This window comes from Hyla sarda, chromosome 2 (assembly GCF_029499605.1).
Source record: "Hyla sarda isolate aHylSar1 chromosome 2, aHylSar1.hap1, whole genome shotgun sequence".
NCBI classification, from domain to species: Eukaryota; Metazoa; Chordata; class Amphibia; order Anura; family Hylidae; genus Hyla; species Hyla sarda.
This window is the reverse complement of record NC_079190.1, coordinates 36,964,610-36,987,805: the sequence shown is the minus strand read 5'-3', so window position 1 is coordinate 36,987,805 and position 23,196 is coordinate 36,964,610. Positions and strand designations below refer to the sequence as shown.

Below are 23,196 nucleotides of genomic sequence, written 5' to 3'. Positions count from 1 at the left end.
AGTGCCAGCTTGATACATTAAACTTTCATAGACAGAAAACAGACAAAAAAAATGAATAAATAAATAAAGCATACCCCGGCGGGACATTCTCGATTTTGGGGTCATGTTCCCGCGGTCCAGGAACGGCCCCCTTCATATCCCTCTTCGGCCCCCCTCATATCCCTCTTCTGAATTAAAGGGTTACTCCACTGCCCCAGCATCCGGAAGGTTCCCATAGACTTGCATTGAGGGGGTGTGACGTTACGCCCCTCGTGACGTCACATCCCCTCAATGCAAGTCTCTGGGAACTGTCCAGAGCAGAAGAGGTTCACTATGGGGATTTGCTCCTACTCTGGACAGTTCCTTACAAGGACAGAGGTGTCAGCAGAGAGCACTGTGGTCATGACAGAAAATAAATCCAAAAAGAAAAGAACTTCCTATGGAGCATACAGCCGTTAATAAGCACTGGAAGGATTAAGAATTATTAATAGAAGTAATTTACAAATCTGTTTAACTTTCTGGCACCAGTGGATTTGAAAAAAAAAAAAAAAAAGTTTTCCACCCGAGTACCCCTTTAACATTCAGCTGTGCCAAACATTTCTGTGTGTGGTGTGATCAGGACAGACACCTGTTGGCTGAATGAATATTAGATCGACAGCTATTTAGCCTAAACTTAAAGGGGTAATCCGGGCAAAAACATCTTATCCCCTATCGAAAGGATAGGGGAAAAGATGTCTGATTTCTATGGGCAGGGGAGAAACGGCCGCAATGCCCCCTCCCATAGACATGAATGGAGGGGGTGTGGCGTGACGTCACGTCCCCTTCTCGGAAGCCCAGAGGCAACTTCAGACGCCGCTACGCATAGAATGCGGGCTGCTGCAGTGAGATTGCGGGGGGTCCCAGTGGCGGGCCCCCCGTGATCAGACATCTTATCCCCTATCCTTTCGATAGGGGATAAAATGTTTTTGCCCAGAATACCCCTTTAAAGGGGTACTCCTGTGCTGAGCATTCAGAACAAATAGTTCCGAAAGCTGAGAGCCGGCGTCGGGGCTCGTGACGTCACGGCCCCGCCCCTCGAGACGTCACACCCGCCCCCTCAATGTAAGTCTATGGGAGGGGGCGTGGCGGCCGCCACGCCCCCTCCCATAGACTTACATTGAGGGGGCAGGTCGTGACGTCATGAGACGGCATGGCTGTGACGTCACATGCCCCAACGCTGTGGGAACTATTTGTTCCGAATGCTCATTAACAAAAACTTTTCAGCAGTCTACTCCTTATCATCACAGGCAGAATGACAACAAAGGTGACAGAATCAGGCCATTCACAATAGGTGATGGTCACAGCTCCACTTCCCTCTCTCCCTGCACAGGTCACAGAGCATGCCTAAAACACTCCCATTGAAGTCAATAGGGTCCCCTCCAGTCTGTTGTGCCTATGCCCATGGGGTTTGCAGTAAAGAATCTCCGGCAAGATGGCCGCCCTCATGATAATGTACAAAAATGGGATAAAAACATTAACAATCAATTAAAATCAGTGTCTGGTTATAGTCAGTAAAAATAAATTTAGGTGACATTTGTTTTATCTAAAAATAACTGTATAAGCCCCCGTTTTCTCTGCCAGACAGTACAAATTGTGGTCCCACAGTATAGCAGACTCTTGGCTCTCCATGCAGTCTTTCCCTTATTGCATCTTCAGGTTTAATAACTGGAATAAAATGGAAATTACAAGGTTGTCAATAAGACTGACGGGACAAGTGATGGCAGCCGTTCAGTCGCTTCCTAATAATCTCATAATAGACACAGCATGTTCTACAGCTGTTACCGACATCAGATGCAATGCTGGTGAGAATCCAGGGCATCTGCTAACAGGTAAAAGGAACCTTTCTAGTTCATATTAATGGCATTTAAAAGAGCTGTAAAAGAGTCGTAAGGAAGTGAAGAATAGGAGTGATTGTTCTCGGGATGGAGTCTGAATATACAGTCATGGCCGTAAATGTTGGCACCCCTGAAATATTTGTCACAGAAAAGGATTGCAGTAACACATGTTTTGCTATACAAATAGGACATAATGTCACCAAACTCCAAAAATGGCCTGGAAAAAATTATTGGCACCCTTAACTTAATATTTGGTTGCACACCCTTTGGAAAAAATAACTGAAATCAGTCACTTTCTATAACCATCAATAAGCTTCTTACACCTCTCAGCCGGAATGTTGGACTCTTCCTTTGCAAACTGCTCCGGGTCTCTCTTATTGGAAGGCGCCTTTTCCCAACAGCAATTTTAAGATCTCCCCACAGGTGTTCAATGGGATTTAGATCTGGACTCATTGCTGACACTTCAGAACTCTCCAGCGCTTTGTTGCCATCCATTTCTGGGGGCTTTTTGATGTATGTTTGGGGTCATTGTCTTGCTGGAAGACCAAAGATCTTGGACGCAAACCCAGCTTTCTGACACTGGGCTGTACAGTGCACCCCAAAATCCGTTGGTAATCCTCAGATTTCATGATGTCTTGTACACATTCAAGGCACCCAGTGCCAGAGGCAGCAAAACAACCTCAAAACATCATTGAACCGCCACCATATTTCACTGTAGGTACTGTGTTCTTATCTTTGTAGGCCTCATTCCATTTTCGGCAAACAGTAGAATGATGTGCTTTACCAAAAAGCTCTATCTGTCCACAAGACGCTTTCCCAGAAGGATTTTGGCTTACTCAAGTTCACTTTGGCAAAATGTAGTCTTGTTTTTTTATGTCTCTGTGTCAGCAGTGGGGTCCTCCTGGGTCTCCTGCCATAACGTTTCAACGGATAGTTCGCACTGACACTGATGCTCCCTGAGCCTGCAGGACAGCTTGAATATCTTTGGAACTTGTTTGGGGCTGCTTATCCACCATCTGGACTATCCTGCGTTGACACCTTTCATAAATTTTAATCTTCCGTCCATGCCCAGGGATATTTGCTACAGTCCCATGGGTTGCAAACTTCTTGATAATGTTGTGCACTGTGGACAAAGGCAAATCTAGATCTCTGGAGATGGACTTGTAACCTTGAGATTGTTGATATTTTTCCTCAGACAGTTCTCTTCTCCTCTTTCTGTTGTCCATGCTTAGTGTGGCACACACAGACACACAATGCAAAGACTAAGTGAACCTCTCTCCTTTTTATCCACTTTCAGGTGTGATTTTTATATTGCCCACACCTGTTACTTGCCCCAGGTGAGTTTAAAGGAGCATCACATGCTTGAAACAATCTTATTTTTCCACAATTTTGAAAGGGTGTCAATTTTGTCCAGCCCATTTTTGGAGTTTGGTGTGACATTGTGCCCATTTTTTTTTCTCCTTTTTTGGTTTAGTTCCAATACACACAAAGGGAATAAACATGAGTATAGCAAAACATGTGTAATTGCAATCCTTTTCTGTGAGAAATACTTAAATTTCTGGGGTGCCAACATTTACGGTCACGACTGTACCTCAAAATGCTGGAATAAGATCTCAGATATTCTACAGTAAACCTAAAGGACAGTGTTTACAATCTTGAATACACAATGTCTTCTCCTCCGGTCACAACCAAAGCTAGCTAGTTTAAAGGGTAACTATCATTCTGATGTGAAATCAGGACCCATCTTCAAACTCCCAGCATCTCTATAGCGCACTGCTAAAGTGAGTGGTCTATGGATTTGCTGAGTCACATAGATAGATCTCCTGAAAAAATAAAATAAAATACAGTCTGAGTACTGGGGGCTTTTCCACCTAAGTACTGGGGCTTCCCTATCTATCTAACTATTGGGGGGGGAGAAAATTTCTCTATCTACTAGGAGGAATTCCTACCTACCTACATTCCTACCTCCCTACATATTTACTGGTGGCATCTACCAAATAGGTGAGTTGAGTGAATAAAGTATTTCCCTACCTATCTACTGGGGAAATTCCATACCTATCTACATAGGGGCATCTACCTAATTGGGGGGGGGGGGGGGGGAATTACCTACCTACCTACTGGGGGCATCAACCTTTAAGGGGGTCTACCTACCTACTGGAGGGGTTTCCTTCTAGCAAGTAGGTAATTCACCCCTATTAGGTAGATACCCTCACTATGTAGGTAGATAGCATCTACCTAATAGGGGTGAAATTACCTACCAACCACCCAATCCCCCTACCCTTCCCCCTAACACATGTACCTACACCCTCATACTATGCAGGGCACAAAGGGAGGCATTATTTTTTGGGCACTTTAGGTGTGGAAAAGGTTTGAAATGTTGCGGAAAAGTGTGAAGCCTAACATGTTTGGAGACAAGAAAGCAAATTAATATGGCACCACTCTCTTCGGATAGGTGTACAAGTAGGAATTCCACTCCATATCAAATCTTTGTGAATAAACTTGGCACTCAAATTTATGACGCGTAATTAGATTTTATTGTGCAGTCCTTATATACAATTTGTTGATGATGTTTTGATCCTACCTGGACCTTCATCAGAACCTACCGGACTGCAGAGGAGGAATGAAAGTAAACGGCCGAGCGCCGTGCGGTAGGAGAATGTGGTAGTGACCTAGTCATGGTTGGATGAAGAGTTCACGATGAGTATAGTGGTGTTGGTAGTATAGTAGTGTTATTGGTGATATTGTGTATAGTGTTTTTTTTATTTTATAACAGTATGATTATATTATTTAGTCACTGCAGTAGTAATATGTCCTGGTGTGGATGCATCATTTTTTATGTTTCTAAACCCCAACCCTTGAGAAATGGGAGGTGGGGGTGCCAATGTATACTTTTGTCTATGTAGACAGATATACTTGCACCAGTCCTGCCTCTGACATTATTTCTTAGGAGGCCTCCATACACATTAGATAGCTGTCTGGGTTAACCAAAAACCATGAGGTTCAGCCAACTTTCAGCTATTGTGTATGGGTGCCATACGAATAATTTCATCTGGTGCTGTCCCTGGGACATCTAAATCCAAAGATTCCTAGTATTTAGGGAATTTGCACATTCCTACTGCGGTTTCAGATCCATTATACCGAGTTGCTGAATGCTCAATCTCTTCATTAAAAAAATACAAAAAATGTACAAGTTAAATTTCTTGCATGCGTCCTTTTCCTGAAATCTTGTGATCTCCCCCGATACCTACTGTGATGAACGTCTGCATGGCTGAAGTATGGCACACATCACATTGCAGAAAACAAGTTATCAGTTCTCCAGCGAAGACGCAACACAGAACGTTCATCTTACACCGAGGTCACATAGCACTTCAGCTGAACAATGATTAAAGGAAGTGATAAAGAATACTAAAAGGGAAGTCAGTTCACCACTATAAGAATCTGCTAGAAGGAAATGTGCAATTTAACCTGAACTGAAGATGAAGCTGTGAAGAAGTGGGAATACATTAGTATCGCAATGAGTTACCGGCAGGGATTACTTAACCGGCAATGTGAAGCAACAAGTTGTTATTTCTGAGTAAAACGTAATGTGCGCTTGGCATTTAGGTCAACAAGAGAAAAACAGGCGTAAGGATGAATCTCATCACATGGAGTCTGCTTATCTAGGACTTTATAAAAAAATTCTGGTTATTTCTTAGTCATATCTGTTTTTGGTTAAGATGAAAAACAGATTATATAGACACCATCCAACGGGCCTGACACCAAAACTTTAAGGGACATTGAAATCACAGATCTGACAAAGTTATACATCGCTCACCTGGTCATTTTAGACTTAAAGGAGATATCCAGTGCTGAAACACTATAGGGGATAAGTTTCAGATCGCAGGGGGTCTGATCGCTGGGGTCCCCCGTGATTTCCTGTACGGGGCCCCGGCAGCCCGCGGGAAGGGGGCATGTTGACTACTGCACGAAGCGGCAGCAGACACGCCCCCTCTATACAACTCTATGGCAGAGCCGGAGCGCTGCCTTCGGCAATCTCCGGCTCTGCCATAATGATGTATTGAGGGGGCATGTCGGCCGCCGCTTCATGCTATCTGGCCAGAGAGCCGGGGCCACGTACAGGAAATCGCGGGGGGGCCCCAGCGGTCGAACCACCCGCGATCTGAAACGTATCCCCTATCCTTAGGATAGGGGATACGTTTTTCAACACTGGACTACCCCTTTAAATGAAGTTAAAGGGGTACTCGGGTGGGAAATTTTTTTTTCAAATGAACTGGTGCCAGAAACTTATAAAGATATGTAAATTACTTATATTTAAAAAGCTTAATTCGTCCAGTACTTATCAGCTCCAGAAGAAGTTGTGTAGTTCTTTCCAGTCTGGCCAGAGTGCTCTCTGCTGACACCTCTGTCCATGTAAAGAACTGTACAGAGCATGAAATAATCCCCACATCAAACCTCCAGACAGTTCCTGACACAGACCGAGGTGTCAGCAGAGAGCACTGTAGTTAGACTGGAAAGAACTACACAACTTCCTCTGGAGCATACGGCAGCTGATAAGTACTGGAAGGATTAAGATTTTTATATAGAAGTAATTTACAAATATGTATAACTCTTTGGCACCAGATGATTTGAAAACATTTGTTTAAGTGACAAACTCTGTAGGAACTGTTATGGCCATACATGCTATCACAAGCTTTTCTGACAAACAGATATCTACTGCATAGTCAGAAGTATGTGAACAAATCCATATGTGCTCCTTGACCATATAATTCTATACATCTAACGTCTTTGCTTCTATAGGAGCTTACGTTCTTCCCGAAAGGTTTTTGAAGTCAACTCAACCACAAGAGCACTACTGAGGTTAGGCACAGATTTTGGCCAGTAAGGCCTGACTCACAGTCAACATAACAATGCATGCTAAAGTTGATGGCAACCAAATGTTTGTTGGTCTGACAATTATTATTTCTTACCTACCCATAGACATTTACACAAACTAGCCAAGCATGCCTGTGTTCTCAATGGGGAGGCGAGAATAAGCTTTTGGCACACACCTCAGAATCAGGTTATCTCCCTTTAAAATAGGAGACAAGTTGAAATTAAACACTATAATCTTTCCGCTCATCTTATGAAGTTGGGGAAAAAGTGGAAACCCCCATACACATTATATGGTCGTACAGTCCCCCAGAAATCAGTGGTTCAGCTGAAATTCATCTATATTTCACTTCTTGAGAAAATAAATAGGACGGGAAATCACTGCTTCACCGTATCAAAATCACTTCTTTATTTCATAAAACATCTTCAAAGAACAAGGGGGTGCAGGTAGGTGGGGAGCAGGTGTAGAGATGCGAGCTACATTAGACAACATCCGTTTCCTTCCACAATGGAACTTCTTCTGGTCTCTCTCTATATAACTGCATTCTATATTATTGATGTAGAAATCCACTAGCCGCACGAAGCAGATCTAGATCCTGTGCCATGGCGGCATAAAGACCTAGGAATTGTACACCTATAATATAATACAGCAAGTAGTGCCTGGCGGGACTCTTCTTTATGAAATTCATCTATGTATGACCACCTTATGTTGCTTTGTGGGCAAAATTTATTGATGACCTGTCCACAAGATATCACAGTGAAACAGATCAGGAAGCAGATAGCTTGCTGCATTGTGTAGCGGCCTAGTTTGGTTACTGCCACTCAGCTTCCATTGTAGTGAATGTAAGGCGAGCTGAAGTAACCTAAAATGGCCACTACTCTGCATGAAGCCTTCTGGCCTGTTTAATTTTCACTGTGCATGTCAACGTCACAGCTCCAGCAAACAGCTAGTTGGCAGAGGTGTCGGTTGTGCCCCCCCCCCCCCCCCCCACACCCGATCACGATCTGATATTAAAGATCTTTCCTGGGAAATTTTGCCCCGAAAAACCCTTTAAAATCCAAACCGAACCATTAAAAAAATTTCCTGCAACCAATATTCTTTCTCCACTAAATATTTCAACAAAATCAGATTCATCTTACAGCCAACTAGAAAAAAGCATGATTTATCACTCCCCATGGCAGTGTCCTTCATGCTACTCAAGACCATACTTGGCCTCTACCACAGTTTTATCAAGCTTTAATTTATTTTTTGGCATAAAATTTCTATCAATCAATCTTGTACAGACATTGTATACATTTATACCAGAGTTGACCCGGAATGTCTGGCACAGTAAAATTTTGAAACATTGGCACCCTATGACAGCATTACCCTGAAAGTCAATGAGTACCCCTGGAAGATCCATAACACTTTTAATTTTACGCATTTTAAGATTCGTCAAATGGCCCAAAATATATGTGTAGTATTTTTCGTAAATAAAATGAACAACAAATGACCAAGCCAAACTGCAAATTATCTCAACTGCTGGTAAAGGAAGACCCCGGAGCCAACAGACTGGGCAGGCATCCAAATCAATGTGGTCAGTTTCTCGGACTTACTATGCTAAATCTCAGTAAATATTATGTGACAGAAGTTAATATGCAAAAGGAGGGAGGACTGACCACACAATCTTCATTGACATTAAAATTTGGCTTTTCTTCTTTTTCAAAGAAAACAATGCCAGAATATTAAAGGTCTGAGACAGACCTGCATGGCTGGAGGGCCAAAACATTACTCCTTACAGCTTGCACCATCTAAGACCGACATCCATTCAGACTAATCCATCCATTCATGTCTAAATAGACATGTTCACAACGAAAAAATGTGGTTCTGTTCCCATTTTTTTTTTCGTTACATTGTTTTAGTTTTTCAACCTCATTCTCTATTTTAAACTATCCGTTATTTTGGAGTGATATTGTCATTACGGACAGATACGGCATTCATAACTGCGTTCTTAAGGTAAAGTTACAATGAGGGAGATACATGTCTTGTGGTGTAATGGTGGCACATATTATAACTAGGCAAATAAAACAATGCCCAACAAGGTGACATCTGGTCTGCACAACTTAAAAACTGTTCAAAATGCAGTTTGTACTACAGTTTTTAGGCAGTTAATTACCTAGAGTATCCTATACTGTAACCTACAGTATCCTTCATAGATATAATAATCTATATCATTCAGACGGATCCTCTTAGGGCAGTGGGTCCCATCCCAGTCCCCAATGCCCACCAACATCCCAGTTTTTTTTTAGTTACTTCATTGGAACAGAACAGAGAAAAATTCAAATCTTGAACAATTGGTAGGCCTAGAGGATTGGGTTGGGTCCTCTGTATTAGGACATTTGGGTGTAATTTATGTGGGTCATCTGAGAGACATTGCAGTGTTGCTCCCACATTTACAATCTGAATGCAATTAGATGTTACTTGGTTAACCATTTCTTTGAGAAAGTTGCAGGAGAAAATGAAAGACCACACAGAGTTGGCTTACATGGGTACTCCCGTGCCCCAGCATTCTGAACATTTTGTTCAGAACGCTTGCAGCAGACGGCTGTGATCGTGACATCACAGCCACATCCTTTGTGCCATCATGCCCTGATCCGTCCCCTCAATTCATGTCTATAGGAGTCACGACCACAGCTGCAGGAACCCGGCATTTGTTTAGAATGCCCGGTGTTGCATGAGATCACGGGGACCCAAGCGGTGGGACCCCTGAGAACAGACATCTCATCCCCTATCCTTTGAAAAAGGGATAAGATGTCAAGCAGCAGAGTACCCTTTAAAGTCTTGACATTGGTATTTCAATGTCAATTGTCTACTGGTTTTGTACCAATAGTATAAAAATAGTATCATACAGTGTTTAAATAACCCTGCCAAATCTTTAACTATAGAATAGAGCGGCACTCTGTGCATCTACCATTTTTAGGTTCAAACACCAAATGTGGAGAATCGGGTGGTATAATTTCCGGGTACAGACAGAAAGAACATGCCCCAGCACTAACAGCGATTGTCAGGGGGTAGAAAAGTATGGCCAAGACGATTAGGTGTTGTCAGAACCAAAAGGGTTAAAAGGTTCTGACAGGTTCTTTGTTGTTTTTTGTTGCTGGGTTACGATAGGTCCGTAACCATGAAGACAGTCCCTTTCTATATACGTGAGGGGCGTAATTGTCAATAGACAGACTAACAAAGAAAGACTAAACACTCACACAATAAGTCCAATGTCAGGTATCCGCATTTGAAGCCAGGAGATGTCACAGTACAAAATCGCTAATACCAGAAAGAATAGTCAGAGAGAGGGGCCAAAGGTTCAAAAAGCCCAGATATAACAAATACAGAAGACAGCTAGCTAGAGTACACACTGAGCTTTATGCAGCATGTCCAGCATTATAGCAAGCCCATGTACCTGCAATTGCTCTGTTCCTGCATTATGGAAGCAATGTCTGTTTTGGTGGAGAAAATGCCGGGCTTGATTTAGTTGGTCCAGGATTTAGCTGAGAAAGTAAACCAGGACTTGACTGATGAAAGACTTGAACATCAGGAGCAGCTGATTTTCCTGATCTTGCAGTCTCTGAGTTAAGGTCTGAACTAATACTGACTGAGGCTGAGAAGACTCAAGCTCCAAGATTTTGGAAAACAACCTCTGATTCAGCTGCTCCCAATGTCAAGTCCTGGTTTATTTTAGACTAAGATTGAGTCGACTCTTGCTGCTGTACCTTCTCAGCTTAATCCTGGACCAACTGAGTCAAGCCCTACATTTGCTCCACCAAAGTAGACATTGCTTCCATAATGCAGGAACAGAGCAATTGCAAGTATATGGGCTTGCTATAATGCTGGACATGCTGTATAGAGCTCAGTGTGTACTCTAGCTAGCTGTCTTCTGTATTTGTTATATCTGGCTTTTTGAACCTTTGGCTCTTCTCTCTGACTATTCTTTCAGGTATTAGCGATTTTGTACTGTGACATCTCCTGGCTTCAGACGCGGATAGCTGACAATGGACTTATTGTGTGAGTGTTTAGTCTTTCTTTGTTATTCTGTTTGTTATCCTACTGTCCCCGGACCTAAGTCTGTATCATTGTAGTTTATTATTTTGACAATTACACCCTTCATGTATATAGGAAGGGACTGTCTTTGTGGTTACAGCCCTGTCATTTAGGGCAGGTACGTAAGTAGGCAGGGATAGGGGAGCGGGCGAGAATAGAGTGCACTCCTTCCCTGCCCATACGTGACATTATTGTAAGCCCTGACTGGAAGTAGACTGCCAGCTTATATGGAGCTAGAACAGGTGCTCCAATCAAGGTCAGCTGACCAGTCCAGACAGCCGAGCTTAACCCAGCAACAAAAAACAACAAAGAACCTGTCAGAACCTTTTAACCCTATAGGTTCTGACAGGTGTTCCCAATTTCAGCTTTCTCCTCACAAGGGTTGTTGAAGATAGGACAACCCCTACACTTATATCTGCTGTCACGATGCCGGCTGGCAGGAGGTGGATCCTCTGTGCCAGAGAGGGATTGGCGTGGACCGTGCTAGTGGACCGGTTCTAAGTCACTACTGGTGTTCACCAGAGCCCGCCGCAAAGTGGGATGGTCTTGCTGCGGCGGTAGTGACCAGGTCGTATCCACTAGCAACGGCTCAACCTCTCTGACTGCTGAAGATAGGCGCGGTACAAGGGAGTAGACAGAAGCAAGGTCGGACGTAGCAGAAGGTCGGGACAGGCAGCAAGGATCGTAGTCAGGGGCAACGGCAGGAGGTCTGGAACACAGGCTAGGAACACACAAGGAACGCTTTCACTGGCACAATGGCAACAAGATCCGGCGAGGGAGTGCAGGGGAAGTGAGGTATACATAGGGAGTGCACAGGTGAACACACTGATTAGAACCACTGCGCCAATCAGCGGCGCAGTGGCCCTTTAAATCGCAGAGACCCGGCGCACGCGCGCCCTAGGGAGCGGGGCCGCGCGCGCCGGGACAGGACCGACGGAGAGCGAGTCAGGTACGGGAGCCGGGGTGCGTATCGCGAGCGGGCGCCACCCGCATCGCGAATCGCATCCCGGCTGGAGGCGGTATCGCAGCGCACCGGGTCAGTGTAGCGAGCGCTCCGGGGAGGAGCGGGGACCCGGAGCGCTCGGCGTAACATCTGCTTAGTGACTGGTAGCAGCATGCTCCATTTTCTCTTTCCTTGTAATACAGAATGGAAATTACTCCATGTGACTGCGATTATATAGAACTGCTCTATAAATGCAGCAATTTCCATTGAACATTGCAAAGAGAATTCTTTGACTTAAATTATATCAAAGCCTCCCCTTGAATACAGCGCCCGGCACAAGTAGCTGCCTACACTCCATGGTGGATCAGCATTTCTGTACATATCTGTAGATTAATAGCCTCAGATGTTTACAGTTTACCAGGACGCAGAAATGTTTCTTACCAGTCTCCTCCTTTCTTCCTCCACGGTAATGAGTAGGCGAGCGAACTCTTTCAAGGACTGAGCTGAAAGAAAGGAAACTGAGTTAAGTGCATGTATTGATCCAATGATAAAAGGACTTCAGAGGAACATGACAGCTAAAAAGAGACTTGCTAAGGAAAACCCGTACACAAATCTATGAGAGGGATGTGAAAACTAGAAATAGATGATAGAGGAAATAACTAGAAAGAAAACTGTTGTGTATCTGTCAGTCTGCATGTTCCTAAAATTGTCATATATTGTCGTTGTTGTCTATGGGAGCGGACAGAAATAGCCGATAGAGATACATGTTAACAGTGAGACAACTCCTTTAAAGGGGTACTCCACTTTTCAGCGTTCAAAAGTATATGTTCTGAATGCTGTTTTCGCGCTACGGGGGTCAGCCTCGCCCCTTGTGAGATAGCGGACACGCCCCCTCAATGCAAGTCTATGGGAGGGGTGTGACGGCCGTCACACCCCTCCCATAGACTTGCATTGAGGGGTGTGGCCGTTATGTCATGAGGAGCATGGCCAACCCCCGCAGTGCAAAAACAGTGTTTGGAACATTTACTTTCAAACGCTGGCCAGTGGAGTACCCCTTTAAGGCTTGGGCTCCACTATGGATTTTGAACACCTATGAGTCTTGCTAACATTGCTGCATTACTGCAACCTGGATGCAACCTTAACATTAATCTATGATCGACCACGTTGGAGTACTGGCAATATTGAATGACATTTTCCCCTACAAAAAAAAAATTCAATGGTCACTTTTGTTAAAATTAACGTCCTCCATTTGATAGACAAAGTTATTCCCAATGTGTTTGTAAATCACTTCATTCACCAAAAATGACTGCAAACCCCAGAAAAACATCTCTGAATTGTTGCCCACTAGGTGTCTTCCTTCCCTGCAATCTGCTGTTCACTGCCTGTTGTTAGGTTCAGTCCGTTTAAGGCAATATAGAGATCATACAATATATTCTAGGATATGGCACTCTCTAATATAAACGGTGCACAAGTAGGATCCCACTTCATTATAAATATCAAAAACAACTTGGCACTTGAAGTTTAGAAAAGGGTCATCTTATTTCTGCAATCCAATGTAGTATAATATAATGTTTCTGTCTCTCGGGACCTTTGTCAGATCTCAGGATTGCATCAGAGGGTTAAATAGGTATGTGAAAGAGAGGAACGCGATTTATAGTCGACTATAGGTTGCGTTCCTTTACTCACAAAGCCCGGCTGCCAGCGGCTTCCACTTACCTATTCAACCCTCCACAGAAATCCTGAAATCTGACGAAGGTCCTGATAGTCCGAAACATTACATTATACTATATCAGATTGCAAAAATAAAATTACCCTATTCTCATCTTCGAGTGCCAAGTTGTTTTTGATTTTTATAAGAGAGATCAGGACGGAACATGAGAAGTGCGGTTGGGTCATAGTTAGTGCTATGTGTAAGAGAGGGAGAGAGTGAGCCTGGAGTGTGTAAATACAATCTGTGAGCCTTTCTGCCTCCTCTAGAGGATTCACATTGAGGAAATTCAAGGCTTCACTTATACCCTTGACCAACCATAAAGTTCTGGGCAGTTGTCCTTTGTGTTTCTACTACTGTATGTGTACAGTGCTGCCTCCTGAATGTAATCTAGTTATTATCAATAGCAGCTTACTGTTTAATAAAAGGTCATCCTTGCTGTGTTGCTGTTGTTTCTTTCATTTCTGCTCACATAGCTCCTTGCAAACGCAATACATCAGTAACCCATTCTCCCTCCCCGTGTCATATACAGTGACCCCCCCGACCTACGACGGCCCCAACATACGATAATTTCAACATACAATGGCCTCTCAGAGCAAGAAGAGAGCATCAGAGAACTGTTCTATACCATATTAATCTGATCAGTGCAAAGAAGTGAAAGAATCTGGAGAAGTTCTACTGGAAAAATTTAAAAAATATCCAGAACGCTCGGATTTTGCAGCCGTATTAGCGAGACTAGAATGGCATTATAAATCAATTTTAACACTTTACACATTTTACATATTTTAGTCTGCAAAACCCATCAGTATGTAGTGGCTGCCGCAGCATTTCTGCCGCTCTCTGGAGAGATTAGATCCAATATATTTCCCTCTGCTCACAGTCTCAGAGTCTGCATGGTAAGTTGTCTCTCGGGACTAGAGCAAACACATTTAGCAAAACTTGAAAATATGGAAATCTGCTTAAAATGGCATTGTTTGACTGAATAAACAGAGGTTTTCTGTGTGTGTATGCGTGGACCTGTGGTATAGCAGTATCTGAAAATGGAGGCGACAGCGCTCCGTGGTGTGATAAAAGAGGATTGCGTGGAAATTAAAAAACATGAAAGTCACTCACCTGGTAAAGTTGTGTACCCACACACACAACAATGGTGAGCATATAATGTAGAAGTTTCCGCAGCCCTCCAGTCAGTAATGGTAATCGAGAGAAAGAAGCTTCAAGAGAGACGCCGGCTAAACGTGGTGCAGGACACAAGCAGCAGGTAGGTAAAAACCAAGGTATTTTATTTCCCAGAATGCAATGCGTTTCACTGCCTCAGTAGCTTCATATGTATGCCTGATGAAGCTGCTAAGGCAGTGAAACGCGTTGCATTCTGGGAAATAAAATACCTTGGCTTTTACCTACCTGCTGCTTGTGTCCTGCGCCACGTTGAGCCGGCGTCTCTCTTCAAGCTTCTTTCTCCTATGGTATAGCAGAGCAAGCCATCCAATGTGGAGGAAGATCTTAGTGATCTAGAGCTGCCAGTCCATTGCTGGTGGGAGAACAAGATGGCACTGGCTCCCAATGATCTCCTGATGATGGCTACATGAATGGCAGAAGTAGTAGTATGAGTTTGTAGGTGCCCATCAGAGCAACAGAAATTTCCCTCATTCCTCAAATTTCTCAAATTCCAATTAATTTATGTAACCATATAAATACAAGTGATATCCGGTCTAGGAATTATATATCCAGCTCAGATATGAAGTATATAGGGGAATAAATGCAGTATTAACCCCCGACTGACCTAATGACTGTGGTTTTAAATCACATTATATTTTTGTTTTCTCACTAATTTTGGAATATTTAAAATAAAAATCAATTAAAAGTTAAATTTTAATAACTAGGGTTCCCGAGTTTGGGAAATTAGTGCCAGGAGGGCAAAAGCCTGAATGGGAATTTGAGACATTTGTACAATATCAAGGAGAATACCCAATGGGTAATTTGGATTTATCATTCCCCATTCAACCACAATTTTCAGAATTTACAGATTATAATGAAATGTTATAATTCTACATTATTGGGGAGAAGACAGCAAACAACATTATTGACCAGCTCTTAAAGGGGGACTTCGCTATTCCAAACTGTTCCGAACGCTGGAGCGGGCGCCGGTATCTCATGACGTCATAGCCCTGGCCCCTCATGATGTCACGCACAGCACCCTCAATGCAAGTCTATGGGTGGGGGCATGACAGCCGTCACGCCCCCTCCCATAGACTTGAATTGAGGGGCGGTTGAGGGGGGCGGGGCGTGATGGCATGAGGGGGCGGGACTATAACGTCACAAGCTCCCATCGCCGGTTCCAGCGTTCGAAACAGTATGTTCCAAACGCTGAGCAGCGGAGTACCCCTTTAAATCCTTGAGCTGTGTGACTTGCTATGTAACCATTTTATACCAGCATAGGCAGTCCTAAAACTATTCTGTATACTATGGTCCTAAAACTATCCTATATACTATGTAGAGGCAGTCTACTGTATGGCAGACAAAACATTCAACAAAACTGGACTTACATCTCAGATGCCTGTAGGAAGAGACTGTCGGGAACCTTAGATCAGAGGTCCCCATCCCAGTCCTCAAGGCCCACCAAGATCCCAGAATTGGAATTTTTCCCCTGTTCTATTCCAATGGAGTAAAAGAAAAACCCTGGAATGTTGGTGGGCCTTAAAAGGGGTACTCCGGTGGAAAACAATAATATTTTTTTTTTTTTTTTAGAAATCAACGTGCCAGAAAGTTATACATATTTGTAAACTACTTCTATTTAAAAAATCTTAAACCTTCCAGTACTTATTAGCTGCTGTATGCTCCAGAGGAAGTTGTATTTCTTTCTGGAATTATTTTCAGTCTGACCACAGTGCTCTCTGCTGACACCTCTGTCAATTTCAGGAACTGTCCAGAGTTTGAGCAAATCCCCATAGCAAACGTATCCTGCTCTGGACAGTTCCTGACATGGAGAGAAGTGTCAGCAGAGAGCACTGTGGTCAGATAGAAAAGAATTACACAACTTCCTCTGGAGCATACAGCTGCTGATAAGTACTGGAAGGATTAAGATTTTGAAACAGAAGTAAGTTACAAATCTGTATAAGTTTTTGGCACCAGTTAATTTAAAAAAAATATATATATAATAAAATATGTTTTTCATCGGAGTACCCCTTTAAAGGAAAACTGTCAAATATTTTCTCCCGCACTGTCCACAGGTACTGATGGATAGTGCGGGAGACGCTGATTAAATCGAGCCCTACCTTGCCCGGATCCGCACAGTCGTTTGCCGGTAATTGTAGTTTTATTCTATGTGTATATCTTGCTGGAACTGGCATGGGCGGGGCTTCTGCAGGTTAACTGGCACTGACGTCAGCGCCGCTTATGAATATTCATCCCCCCTCCTTCCAGTTAGGAGCGGCGAAGAGAGGGAGAACTTGAGGGAGGGGGGATGAATATTCATAAGCGGCGCTGACGTCAGTGCTAGTTAACCTGCAGAAGCCCCACCCGTGCCAGTTACAGCAAGATATACACATAGAATAAAACAACAATTGCTGGCGAACGGCGGATCCGGGTAAGGTAAGGCTCGTTGGAATCAGCGCCTCCCGCACTATCCACCAGTACCTGTGGATAGTGCGGGAGAAAATATCTGACAGTTTTCCTTTAAAGGGTATCTCTCATTAAAACTAATTTTTGCTATTGCACTCCTTATGGTAAATAAATATTTCTAATATACTTTGTTTAAAAAAAAATGAATTTTTTTATGTTTTATTTGTGCTTAAAAAAGCTCAAGAGCCCATTTTCCCCATCTTATACACAGACTTTGGACCGAAGTTCAAACACAGAAAGTGCAGCCTGGAGTGCTGAGGGGGTGTGTCCACCCTCATCCAATCATAGCTCCTCTCACACTTAACTGCCATATGCTGTTGGTTGGACCCCCCCCCCCCTCAGCACTCCAGGCTACACTTCTTGTGTTTGGGCTTCGGTCCAAAGTCTGTGTATGAGATGGGGGAAATGTGCTCTAGAGCTTTTTTTCTAAGCACAGATAAAACATAGAAAACTTCATTTTTTTTAAACAAAGTATATTAGAAATATTTTTTATTTACCATAAGGAGAGCAATAGTAAAAATTAGTTTTAATGAGAGTGCCCATTTAAGGACTGGCTTGGTGACCACTGCCTTAGATGTATGGCTGTAAAATAAAGCAGAACATTACCCTGCGTTCCTCACTCATGTCCTTCTGCAATAGCACTGATGGCGCCCATGGGTCCTGTTAGATAGGCAGGCTGGTCTCACAAATTGGCACTTGTTTAAAGGGCTATACACAGATCAATTATTCTGTGGGGAGGGGCAGTTGAACAATTGCTGGATCATTTATGTGGCACATCATTGGACCTAACTTCATAAATGATTTTTCGGGTTGCATGACCCTTGTTGGCTGATTGATGGATGTCTTACACAGGGAAATAATAGCTCTTAAAGGAATTGTCCTGGGAGCAGAAAAGGTCCACAGCGCTCACTTTAGCCCCATGCCCCACCTCGGAACTATACCATCTGAGATGAGATGGGGAGGATGCCAGTCATGATCATTACATATGGGCAAAACCACTCCTGCCTGTGATGATCCATAGCTTGTACGATGTTGTGGCAATATCGTGCAGCTACTGGTTTTACCCACATACGATGATTGTTTCTGGCACCCTCCCCATCTCATCCAGTCCCAGAACAGGACAGGGGGTGGAAGTAGGCGCCAGAGAGCAGAACAGGTAGGACTTTTTTCTGCTCCCTGGACAACCTCTTTATGTAACAGAAAATTACTTAAAAACAAATCATAAATTGTGAGTGCCTATGGGTAAATCCGGTTCAATCTTACAATGATCGTTTTCCACATCTAGCCACTTTATTTCTCTTGAATAGGCTGAATTGGTTTCCCTGGGCAGTCAGGAGCAATAGTGTGCTATAAAAATGCCAAAATAAAATCTCCCTTCAGTCCCCGGATAGGCACTAGTCCCAAAGTCCCAAAGACCAGGCCATGATCAATCATAATGATTCTTAGCAATGTGCCATAAAATTCTAAAATCAGGGTACCCCTTTCAATGTTGCGGTAGCTATATGAGCACTTTGTGGTAACAACAAAACGTATTTCCCTCCAGTATTTCCAGTATAATCCAGTAATGGAGGAGATCAGATACAATGGTCCCTCAACGTACGATTGTAATCCGTTCCAAACGGACCATCGTTTGTTGAAACCATCGTATGTTGAGGGATCCGTGCAATGTAAAGTATAGGCCATTGGTCTACAACCTGCGGACCTAAAGATGTTGCAAAACTACAACACCCAGCATGCCCGGACAGCCAATGGCTGTCCGGGCATGCTGGGAGTTGTAGTTTTGCAACATCTGGAGGTCCGCAGGTTGAAGACCACTGGTATTGGAGGTTATACTCACCTGTCCCCGCCGCTCCGGACCATCACCGCTCGTCACCGCTGCCCTAGATGTCGCCGTCCATTGCTGTCGCCGCGTCCCCAAGGTGTCCCCGACGCTTTGGCAAGGCCTCTGCTTCCCCGGCATCCTCACTCTCCGTCGCTGCCATCACGTCATTACGCACGCCGCTCCTATTAGATGACGGGTCGGCGTGCGCAGCGACGTGATGACGACGATGGAGAGCGACGACGATGGAAGGGATCCCGAAGAGGACGCACCGGAGCCCCGAGGACAGGTAAGTGATCGTCAGCGGACCACACGGGGCACCGTAAACGGCTATCCGGCGGCAGCTGAAGCAGTCTGCGCTGCCGGATAGCCGTTTATGCGATGGCCCCGACATACAAAAGCATCGTATGTTGATGCTGCCTTCAACATGCTATGGCCTCTGAGAGTGATCGTATGTTGAAATGATCGTATGTCGGGGCCATCGTAGGTCGGGGGGGGGTCACTGTATTGTTCACACACTTTTGTAGAAACAGTTGTTTTGCTCGTGTCTTTCTCGCGCTATGTTGCGTCTTATATTTCTGGCCTGTCTAGACGTGACTTGTTTATCTCAGCAGAACCCGGTCTAACCTGACTTAGAGTTTCTGTGGCTCCTCCGTCTATATCGCTGTCTGTTACACCTTTTTATAGACGTTCTAAAGCTGTCCATACACATGCAATAGCTGCCGGCAAAACGTTCACCCGCTGAGTATATAGGCAAAGGGGAACAAGCAGCTGCCAGAAAGCACTGGCAGCGGCCTATTTCCTATGGGAAAAAAGGGATCAGGATGTTGTATATTCTTCTTCTCTCCCCTGAAATCTGCCATCGAGGACAAATAGGGACACATAATATTGTTGGCTGATCATGCCAGGATCGAGTGTTCAGAAGACATATATATACCATGTATAAGGCTATATTATAGAGAATGTGTGATCGAGTTCTTATGTTAAAGGGGTATTCCAGGGAAAAACTTTATTATAGAAAATCTCAACTGGCTCCAGAAATTTAAACAGATTTGTAAATGACTTTTATTCAAAAATCTTAATCCTTTCAATAATCCTCAGCTGCTGAAGTTGAGTTGTTGTTTTCTGTCTGTCAACAGTGCTCTCTGCTGACATCTCTGCTTGTCTCGGGAACTGCACAGAGTAGAAGAGATTTGCTATGGGGATTTGCTTCTAAACTGGGCGGTTCCCGAGACACATCAGAGAGCACTTAGACAGAAAATAACAACTCAACTTCAGCAGCTCATAAGTACTGAAAGGGTTAAGATTTTTTAATAGAAGTAATTTACAAATCTGGTACAAAAAGACAAAACGTAGGTGCACTCACCGCTCAGCAGAGACTGTAGCGTATGGGGGTCCGGTTCACCGGGAGCTGGATCTCAGCGACGGCGCAGGAAGTATGGCGCCGAGCTCCCGGTGAACCGGACCCCCATACGCTACAGTCTCCGCTGAGCGGTGAGTGCACCTACGTTTAGTTTTTTTGTACCTTTTTGATACTTTATACTTGTGTGTGTGCACCCCGCAGGAGACCAGAAGATAGGTACCGAGGTTTGGTTACGTTACAGTCCAGGTGATATATGCCCTTAGTGTGCTCTCCCCTTTCTTGCCTGTGTTTGTATACTAATTTACAAATCTGTTTAACTTTCTGAAGCCAGCTGATATGTATCAGTATCTCGCTTTGATCTGTAAAAAGTAATTTAGGTGACACGTTCAGGCTTAAAGGGGTACTCTGGCCCTAAGACATCTTATCCCCTATCCAAAGGATAGGGAATAAGATGTCTGATCATGGGGGGTCCCACTGCTGGGGACCCCTGCAATCTAGCATGCAGCACCCACCTGTGGGCACTGCAGGAAGCGCTGGAGGCTCCAAGTCTTATGCCTGCCGACCACGGGGATGGAGTATCGCGACATCACAACTCTGCCCCTGTGTGAAGTCATGCCCTGCCCCCTCAATGCAAGTCAATGGGAGGGGGTGTGACAGCCGTCACGCCCCCTCCCATAGACTTGCATTGAGGGGGCAGGGCATGACTTCACACAGGGGCAGAGTTGTGATGTCACGATACTCCATCCCCGTGGTCGGTAGGCATAAGACTTGGAGCCTCCAGTCTTGGTAAGAAACTATTTTTTGGGGTTTAGACCCAATATCTGACACAGCATTTAAAAAAAAAAAAAAAGGGAGAAAACTAAAAACTATTTTTGTTTTTCTATTTAGTAGCGGAAGATATCTAAAATTGAGCAAAACATTTATTTAGCGTACCTGTCATATCAAAGAAAAAAATGCTGCTTATATATTTTACTCACTCATTTAGTTCCTTTACATCTAGTTCTATGTGTCTAACGGCGTCTGTATTTGGCTCACAAATCCCTCTGTTCTGCTACTCACTCTTTCTGACATCCACTGCTGAGGAAGAAGCATGTCCCAGGCAAGCACGAGCCTGCCCACACTCACAATGCATTCACTTCTTCACTGAGTCTGCTGTGCTGTTCTGGGTCTCTTTATAAAATCACTGCAGGCTGCTGTATAACCCCCTCCTATCTGTTGCAGTCTGATAGGACAGGAGTGAGCACAGAGTAGTGCTAGTCCCGCCCTCCTTTCCTGAACTTTGTCCCAGCCTGTGCATCAGCTAGGACAAAGATGATGCTGCAGCCGGACAGGATTATGTTCTAGATGGTATGAGGACCCCTAGTGGTGTTTTTTTTTTATACAAGCCATGATTTCCATAAAAAGAATATAAACATTTTCTTATGGAGTATATTAGGAAGGAAAAAAAAATATATATATATATCTCAAATTCAGGTGGAGTTCTCCTTTAACAAAATCTAGGCTATTCTCTGCACTAATGGAAGGACGGTCATAGACGATGAGTGTGCTGCGGTATGCTGCGACAGGAAATGTAAAACACATTAAGCCTTGTTAAGTGAAAGCGTCCATGGTTCCCACAGCATGAGTAGTCCTCTTCTTGTGGATGCCCAGTTAGGGTCTTTGGTGTGGTTTGTTAGACTAAATCAGTCATGTTGTTTTGGCAGAGTTTTTCTATGCTCTGTGGCTTCCAGAACAAGATATTTTTTTTTTTCTGGATTATGGTCATAACTCATTTCGATAACATGCAGAAGGGGGATTTCTAGAGAAGAAACTGAAAATAGGAAAACGTTTAGATACATGGGAACAGATTTAACAAAAATGTCATTTTGGACGTGTTTTTCCGTCAAGTCAAAGCATCATGAAAATGTTTGAACAAACTGACAACTGAGTGTCACTGTTCCCATTAAAGGGGTACTCCGCTGCTCATCGTTTGGGACAAACTGTTCCGAAGACTGGAGCCGGTGCCGGGAGCTTGTGACGTCATAGCCTTGTCCCCTCATGACGTCACGCCCCACCCCCTCAATGCAAGTCTATGGGAGGGGGCGTGACAGCTGTCACGCCCCCTCCCACAGACTTGCCTTGAGGGGGCTGGGGCGTGATGTCATGAGGGGGTGGGGCTATGATGTCACGAGCTCCCGGCTCCAGCATTCGGAACAGTTTGTTCCAAACGATGAGCAGCGGAGTACCCCTTTAATAATGGGGCATGTCCCTACACGAGGTCACACTGTCAAATTTCCAAGAGACAGCGCATTGCGCACAGACTCTGCTTGCGAGCACAACGCTAGGAATATCTGTTTGGGGGGGCCACAGTTACACGGTTTAGGACCTCTTTTTAACTATGTTTATGCAAATCTTTGTTTTATGTATTATAAACATTTATTCTTTAAGGGTACGTTCACACGAGCGGATTTTCGCAGCGTCTTTCGCTGCGGATCTGCTGGTGAAGGCCCTCTCTATGCTGTCTTTACATGTGCCTGCAATACGCCGCTACGAGCAGACACACTGCGATGTGTGACTCACAGTATACTCGCACATCGCGGGAGCTCTATAGCTCAGAGCAGGGAGAATAGCCGCGATGTGCGAGTACGCCGCGCACATCGCTGCAGTGTGTCTGTTCGTAGCGGCGTATTGCAGGCACATGAAAAAACAGCATAGAGCAGGCCTTCACCAGCGGATCCGCAGCGTAAAATACACTGTAAATCTGCTCGTGTGAATGTTCCCTAAGGGTGGGTTCCCACCACGTTTTTCAAGTACATTTCCTGATGCATCCGGTTTTGTATGGTTTGCTTGCAATATGGCTTTCTCGTTGACCACTGTTTTGTCTCCGGTTTAAAAACCGAAGAGCAACCGCATCCGTTTTATTTTTAACATGGACGTCAATGGGAAACGCACATGTATACAGTTCCATA

General features: G+C 44.2%; 1 protein-coding gene across 1 annotated transcript in view; it reads right to left on the bottom strand.

Moving 5' to 3' along the window:
• The window catches only part of ARHGAP42 (Rho GTPase activating protein 42), a 317,056-nt gene that overhangs the window by 179,982 nt on the left and 113,878 nt on the right, over positions 1 to 23,196 (bottom strand). Inside the window, 1 exon segment of the mRNA XM_056561532.1 lies at positions 12,182 to 12,243. Coding sequence (XP_056417507.1) covers positions 12,182 to 12,243 — 62 coding nt within the window.